The sequence below is a fragment of the Merops nubicus genome, unplaced genomic scaffold (assembly GCF_000691845.1).
Source record: "Merops nubicus isolate BGI_N331 unplaced genomic scaffold, ASM69184v1 scaffold38265, whole genome shotgun sequence".
NCBI lineage: Eukaryota > Metazoa > Chordata > Aves > Coraciiformes > Meropidae > Merops > Merops nubicus.
Window position 1 is genome coordinate 6037 of NW_008610994.1, and position 8136 is coordinate 14172.

At 51.8% G+C, this 8136-nt stretch overlaps 1 protein-coding gene across 1 annotated transcript in view; it reads right to left on the bottom strand.

Moving 5' to 3' along the window:
* OLFML2B (olfactomedin-like 2B) overlaps window positions 1–7555 on the bottom strand; it is a gene marked incomplete at its 5' end in the record, with an annotated part of 12641 nt that extends 5086 nt beyond the window's left edge. Inside the window, 3 exons of the mRNA XM_008941087.1 lie at window positions 154–324; window positions 3911–4018; window positions 7292–7555. Coding sequence (XP_008939335.1) covers window positions 154–324; window positions 3911–4018; window positions 7292–7555 — 543 coding nt within the window. The remainder of the gene's footprint in view (window positions 1–153; window positions 325–3910; window positions 4019–7291) is intronic.
* Between the last annotated feature and the right edge of the window lie 581 nt (window positions 7556–8136).

The following is an 8136-nucleotide window of genomic DNA, read 5'->3' on the forward strand; positions in this document are numbered from 1 at the left end:
GCGGGCGTCCGGGCGGCTGGGCCGCGCGGGGAGCAGCAGGCTGGAGCCGAAGGTGCAGAAATGGGGTCAGCCGAGCTGAGAAGAAAATAACCCCGGGCTGGGTTCCGGAGGGGCACAGCAGCCCTGAGCCGGGCGGGCAGGCAGTACCTCCGCGTGCATGTAGGCAGCCTCGGCGTCCCGCTGCAGCGAGCTCTCGAGGTCGGCCAGGCTGTTGGTGAGGAGACTGGAGCAGTTCTCCTTGCCCCTGCGGTGAGGATCCTGCACACCCTCCTCCATGCTGGCTCCTGCCCGGTGGCCTTCCTGGGTGAAGTTCCTGGACATGCCCTAAAAAAGCAAGGGAGGAGACTCCATGTAAAGGCAAGGGAAGCTCCACAGCCTCCACACCAGAGTCCAGGAGACAGAGCTCTGTGCTCCCAACTTAGGCTCACAGCTGGGCTTGTCCATGGGGCTGGGCACTTCATCTGCTACGAAGATGCCCCTGGCCCCAGTGAGATACAGAAACTCTATCCCTGGTGTGCACATCCCAGATCCACTCTTTGCCACAGGGCCCCAAGGATCAGAAAAGTGGCCTTAAGGTTCTTCAACACCCATCTTCAGTCATGCTCGTTGGCTCATAGAAGGAAGAGGAAAAGACTAGCTTACGTCCCAGCCTTGCATCCTTTGCCTCTGGCAGCAAGTTCATCTCCCATTTATTAATTGTGCTTTCCTATCAGGGTTCCATCCTGTCTGGCTGCTGCCTACCTGACTCCCAAGGCAAGTTCTTGAGCCCAGCACCCAACTCATCCAGCTTCTGTTCTCCTGGTCCTGCCCCGCTGCCTGGCCACGCAGCGCCTGCACTCAGGGACTGCTCTTCCCCACCAAACTCTGCTTCCACAGAAGAGAGGGAGAAGTTGGGCAGAAGAGCAGACACAGTAACCCTCAGAGAGCTGGGACCAGGAGGCAACTGGGGTTTTCCGCAGTTCACTGGGTAGCCAAACCCCCTTGTCCTTCTCAGTCCCCAAACCCTAGGCACACCTGGTATCCAAGGGGATGCTGCTCATCTCTCCTCAGTCTTTTACATGTTAAATGGCAACTGCTTTCAATAGGTGGCACATCAATCAAAGCATTTTTGCACAGAGACTGGGGGCAGTTGCCCCCAATCTTTATTTTTCAGTCTGTCCTGTCATTAATTTTGCCCAAAACCCACTGTGACCTCCATCTGCGGCCCCAGCATCACCAGCTGATGCAGCAGCTGCAAACTAGAGCTAAAGCAGAGACGCTGTCTTGCTAGAGAAGGCACTAACTCTGCTGACCAAGTACTTGAGGCTCCTTCACTTTACCAACACAGTTTGTGTCAAATACCTTGTTATAGTGGAAACAACTCACAATCCCTTCTCACCTCTGCAAAAATACCATCCTGAGCTCAGTTAACCCCTAACACCCTCCACAGGCATCTGAATTCCCAGTCTTCACCCAGGTACTGCAAGTCACAGATTTACCACGCAATTCTGAGTCAGATAATGTGGGGACTTTTCAGCAAGCATTTTGCTGTAGTAAGAAAAAGAACGGGGGATCTCATGATGCTTTCCTAGGAACAGCCCAGGAGCATAAACAGCTTCAACACTGCCCTCCTTTTGGGACGATGACTGATTCTGACAGCCTTGTATCCTTATCACTTATTCTGTTTAATGTTTGGCTTATGACCTGCTTAGGAATAAAATTTGCCTCCCCTTGAGTGGGGAGGCACCACCAAAGCCCAGTCTGTGATGCTGTTTGAGGCCACTCAGTTGCTTCACTGGGGAGCAGCTGCCAAAACCACACTTGCCTAAGAGGCAAGTGCTTTGAAGCCATGCCAGGCCCTTGTTCAGCATCTCAGCTGTCCATTGTATCAGATCCTGTGGTTGATGCAGGGTACGATACCCCTCTTCCTCCTCCTCTCAAAGGGAATTTATGTGCTAAGCCAGCAGCAGGAAGAGTTTCACACCTGCTGCCTACACTGCCTGCACCAGATCTGCCCTGCCCCAGTGGCACTGAGGAATCTCTTTCTAACCCAGACCTCTCCTGTCTGAGTGCCTGCAGGCAGCTTCAGCTGCTTGTTACATGACCCTGTGCTGCGAAATTAAAGACTCAAATCTGTGAATTCCTCCCTCCTACACCTTCACTGCCGCATCTCTGACCAAACTCCTTCAGCCAGACTGAGCTTTCTGCCCATCTGCCTCGCTGTGATGGGTTGTGAGCAGAGCAGCCATGCTGCAAAGCCAACCCAACACGCCCAAACAGACACATGCCATCGGCACTGCTGGCACCGAACCTCCCGTGCAGGAAGTGGCTGGTAGATGGGGCCACTTTGGTACTGAAGAGCGCAGTGATATCCCCACTGAAGTAATCCCTTATGTCATTTGTCAACACCCAAACTCCTAGCACTTCACCTTAGCCTCTGACTGAGCCATCAGCAAGGTCTCTGACGAACCCCACTCGCTGGCCTGACATGCTGTGTCACTCTGATGTGACCTGTTTAAAGGTGACAATGTCTAACAACACCATTTTCAGGCAACTAGCTTCAGATGAGACAAATTAATGAACCACAGATCCATAAAGGATGCCAAAAAAGGCTCGTCCCTTCCATCATCCCTAATTCAGCTACCAGCAGATGTGAAATAGCAGCAGAGCACCAGCCTGCCCCGATGGGGCCCTTGGTGTTCACCACAGCATCCCCTGCTCTGGGCAAGCCCAGCTCACCGGGCCGTGGGACAGGGCTCACCCCACTGCCAGATCTGCGGCCACCAGTGCTGCTGGTGAATCTCCCCAACCAGGCCACGCAACACAGGGCTGGCAGTACAGCTCCCTCTTCCCTCACTCCTCTCCCCTAGTTAGCAAAGACTCATTGGCAAACCCAAGTAACAACTGGAGAATACGCTAAACCACAGGGAGAGGGTGGGATTGCAAACAGAAACATTGGTTCTTTGTTATTGTTAGACCTCAAAATCCCTTTTCCCCCTTTTGGGTCAATCACTGTGCTTGGAAACCCAAAGCCCCGCAGGCAAGCACGATCCTCTCGGCTGTCTCCTTCCTGACCCCGGGACGGAGCATGCCGTGCCTTCCCAAAACACTTTGCAAGTGGAATTTTGGCTTTATAAATCATTGCTTGGCTCCTGGCTGCAGACAAACAGGACTGCTCCACTCCAACAAGAATGTGGAATTACTGTCCCAGATACGGACCACGGGAGAAAACTGCAGTATTGGAACTGGCAACCTGTTGCTACGTATCTGAGCACAGCTTAACAACTATCTTGCACTAGCCAAAGAAATATTAAACTGTATGGAAGTGAAAATTATTTCACTGGAAGTCCACTCTAAAAAAAAAAAAAAAGGAAGATACTTTATCTATCTCTTTACCAGCATTGAAGGCTAAGCCTTGTTTTAATGCAGGCCAAGATTTAACTTGGTCCTTAAGGAATGTGACCTCCTTTGCTGCCAGCAGTCCTAGTGAGTGTAGACACCACTCTGGCACCAGCCCTAAGCCTCTCACTCCCACATATAACAGCACAAAAGCACCCAGTTGAGAGCAACTACCACACCAGCAGAGATGTAAAACTGGGAAGAGGAAAAACTTAACAGCAGGCCCTTTGGACCCCAAGGAGATGCTGGTCCTGGGGAGGCCAAGGCTGAGATCCCACACCCAGTCTGGGCCAAGAGGGATGGGGTGAATTGGAGAGGGTCGGGGAGGCTGACAGGGTGGTGATGTGCTGGGCACTGCCTGCGAGGAACTATGGAGAGTCTAGTCTGGTCCAGCTTAGTTTCAGCCAAATAGTTAATTAACATTTTTTCCAAAAGGTGCAAGGCTCTGAATGTATCAAAGGTACCAAGAACTTGATCTGAGGCAAGTCCCATGAAAGGCAATAACCCTGAAGGAGAACAGGACTCATCTTACCTCCTCGAGCTTTTCCACACGACCCACCAGCTTAGTTGTGACTGAGTGCAGCTTCAGAAGGTCCAAGCCATAAAAGGCACTTTCCAGCATCTCAACAATGGAGGACAGCTGCAAGGCAAAGGGAGCACACCGTCAGTCAGAGGCACCTGCTATGAAGTACCCTGCATGGTTGCTACAGCCAAAAAAATCAAGGGCAACACAAGCATCTGAGTGCAAGAGGTTTATCAAAAAGCGGGTTTTCCTCACTCAGCCCTGCTGCATTGCGGCTGCGGTCGGAGCATACCACACCACCTCTGCAGAGCTTCAGGGCTTCGGGAGGCTGTTTTGGGCACTGGGGACTAGTGAGCGGACAAGGAGGAGCACTGCCCTCCTTTCCAGCCCTAGGCAGGCTTTCTCACAAGCCCAAAGGCTTAGCTATCCCACCAGTGACATGACCAACAGCAAAAGAGGCAACAGGAGTACAGCAGCTCAAATAAAACTGAGTTTGAGATTAGACCATGAGTTCATGCCATCACATGCTTTTTTTTTCCTGGAACAAGAAGAAACTTGTTAAAACATTTTAAAATGTTCATAAATTCAGAAGTGAAGCAACTGAATTTCAGTGCCAGCCTGGTAACAGTTCGCTTCCCTGGAGAATGACTTGATCAGAGGGGTGCTCCTTCAGCCTCCCATTTTAGACAAACCCCGTATTTTACTCAGCCCCTTCTCACAGCAGGAAGGGTTGAGTCCCCATGTCCTGCTCCCTCCAGTCCCACCGGTCCAGTGTGGTTCTGCAGATCTTACAGCCTCTATGGCTGAGAAGTACTTTCAATGCTTATGAGCTACTACAAGGTGGTGACATTTTCTCCCAGCATCTACAAACTGATCAACAGAACTCCATAAACATGGGAGAAGTACAGGCAGCACTGCTGGCAGCACTCTGAGTTTCCACCCCAGCCTCTGCAGTCTCCCTGTGGAGCTGACAGCAAAGGAAAGATATTTTTGGGCCAGATAAAATGGCAGCATTAAGAGACAAGGACTGTTTTATGGCTATGCATCCACTTTCCACTGAGAACTGGACGGAGACAACCAATACAATGCACACGACCTGCCAGACAGCCACTGGAGACATGCGCTTTCCCTCCAGGCTGGATAACTTCCATCAATGCACAAAGGTTGCAGACTTTATTAGCCACCTTCCAAATCTTCCTGAACACAGACTCCTTGCCCAGACTCTGCATCTGAGACTCCCAAAATACACACTGTGCCTACAAGCAGTGGAGTGGCAAGTTGCAATTTCAGAGAAGCAGATCTTAGAGTCAGCTACCCCTGCAAACACCAGGCTGACCCTCCCTGAAAGGCTATACTGATGTACACACCGGCATGCTGTTTCCTCCCCTTCACCCACTGCAGACTGGCTCTTGCTCTCTGGTGGTCCACACACTCCCAAAGGACCTTATTAAAGGTAGGGATGGGACTGAAACCTTCAGCTGGGACACCCAGCACAGCCATTCAGCACTCTATTGGGGTGCCCCAGGGGTAACCCGGCTCTCTGGGCTTACCTACTCCCTTCATTGATGTTCCCTCAGGGATGCATTCTCCAGCCCACTCATTGCAAGAGAATGCTCTCATTTTGGGTAACTTCCCGTGGCTCTCCAGCAAACAGAGTAGCCAGGAGAGTCAGAGCATAAGAAAGTCTGGCAAAACTCAACAGACACAGAGCACAACTCTATGTGTCCTGCTGCTGGACCCAGCAAGAAAAGTGCCCATCAGACCAGGAGGGAGAGTAGAACCCCTGGGGCTGTTAGAAGTAAGGAGGTGACCCGGCCCATCCCTCCCAGCCTCCCTGCTGGGCTGAAGAGCATGGGAGCTGCTCCTCGTGAGTGGCGTAGGAACCGGAGGGGCGAGAGGCGGCTGTTGCCAGCGGGCCCGGCCCGGGAGGCCCGTGCCCGGCGCGGAGCGAGCCTGCCCTCACTGCTCCCGGGGCTCTGCTCCCGCAGCAGAGAAAAACCCCACGTGTGTATGTTTGGGTAAGCCTTGTGAAATCGTTTGGCCGCAGATCCCTGTGAAATGAGCGGGGGAGCCTGGGCCAGTTCCTAGAGGACAGGCTTTCACACCACAGCTGGCTGTGAGCGGCTCCCCAGCGGGGGGAGGCAGCCGCAGCCAAGGGCGCAGCTAGCCACGCTGCTCTGCTCCTCCTGGAGCCCATGCTCCGAGAGGATGGGCAGAGAGGTGCGAGCGGAGGAGCTCTGCCTGCTCCAGGAAAGGGACTACAGGGGAGCACCGTCACCTCAGAGGCTGGCCCCTCACCTAACCCCAGAAAGCTCACAGCTCATCATCCAGGGCCAAGTGGGACATCCTGGCTTCTCCTGCGGAGGCCACCAAACAACTCCAGGCTAGGACTCCTTCTTCCCTGAAATGATGGATCGTCTGCCAGTGACTGTTTATCTCCCTAGCTGCAGGGGAGCTTGAACAAGAAGCTGCTAACTGTTTGCAGTTGGACAGGATGAAACACATCCTTGAACTCCAAATTAATTAAAACAAAACCATCGCGGTGGCCCTGGCAGCAGGCTGCCCTGCAGCACCCCTCCACTACCTGCCTTCCCACCTCAGCTGGGACTAGCAGCACTGCCCCAGGGTACAGCCCATCACCACCCACACAAACACCATGAGCACTCAACCTTCTGTGCTGGGGACTCCCCTGGCCAGGACCATGTCTGTAGCCTTTTGGGGAGGATTTCTGCTGCCCTACTCAGGACAAGCTGGCGAACTCAGCAGAATCTGCTGCCAGCTGCTAGACCAGGAAAAGTATCCAGTAAAAGCCACGAGTACTTAGAATAAATACTGTCACATTTGGAAAAGAAGTATGTGTTACTAAAGAGATGAAATACTTACAGAGTATAGAAGTGTCAGCATTTAAAACAAACAACAAAACCCATCCCACCATCAGCCAGCTGGGTAACACACCCTCACACTGACGTAGCAGCAGATTTTGGCCCATGGAAGCCAAAACAGATTTTTGTGTGGGTCCTTGAGAGCGATCCCCTCTCAGCGACGGGAAAAAGCCCTGGCAGCTGCTGAGAGGAACTGTCCCCTGGGGACACTTCATGCAGGACAAAGGGCAGGGAACAGCCCAGGCCCTCCTGGGCTTCCAGTGCAGACAGACATGTTGGACCCCAGGCTGCATGGTATGAATCGAATGAATCATCAACTGCAGCTGCTCGAATCAATCCCTTAAGCTGAGCTTGATTTTGTATCAAAAAGGCAGATATAAAAGTAACTAGGAAATATTTTAGGAAAAAAGTATAGGACAAAAAATTTTTTTAGAAAAACCTCTGAAAGGAAAGGCTTCAGAAGATCTCCCCCTCCTGGATATGCCCCAATTTCAAGTCGCTCTCCTACCTTCAGGTCGCTACTCTCTGCCTCCCGAAGCTTCTTCAGCCTGAAGTCCCCCTCACAGGGATTGAGTGCCGAAGGGGGGGCCACACACGCACACTTGCAGCTGGGTCCTGACGTGATGGTTTCCACCGTGTAAAAATCCTCGGCTTTGAAGGTGCCTTCATTAATCCTTTGGCAGGCGCCACGGCCCAGGGGTCTGACCAGGCACTTGCACCGACAGTCGGAGCCTTCGGACACCGCCTTCACCTTGTCATAGTCACCTAGCAGCTGAGGACAAGGCACCAGCAGTTAGCAAACTTCTCGTCCTCCGCTTGCCCAGCAAGGGACAAGGACTCTCTGGACCTAAAGGTCCAAACAAGGACCCTTTGGACACCCTGAACCTTAAGGAAACTGTCCAGCTCTTTGCAAATCTGCTGACCAAGAAGTTTTCTCAAGAGCACAGAGCTTTCTGATCCCTACCTACAATGGGAATAAAAAATAGCTTCTTTCATCAGGATATTTTTTATTACACTTTGCATAAAATGGACCTGACTGCTTTGAATTTTAAATATGAGAATTTTAATCACAATCCTTATCTTGCTCTCTTTTAATGCTCTATGTCTAGTAAACCAAATAAGTCACTTGCTACCCTGAGCAAGGTTTCTTTACATGGGCAAACAGGGTAAGGGTGTGCTGGAAGGGCAACTGAAAGCCACCCTATAAGCAGCATAACCTGGTGGTGAAACAGTATTTCTGATTAGCCTCATACAATGTCAGGAATTTCCTTTACGGAGATTTGCAGACAGTGCTTCTGAAAGCCCAAGCACAAAAATAACTTTGACGGTATGTTTCCAATAGTCTCCACGCTA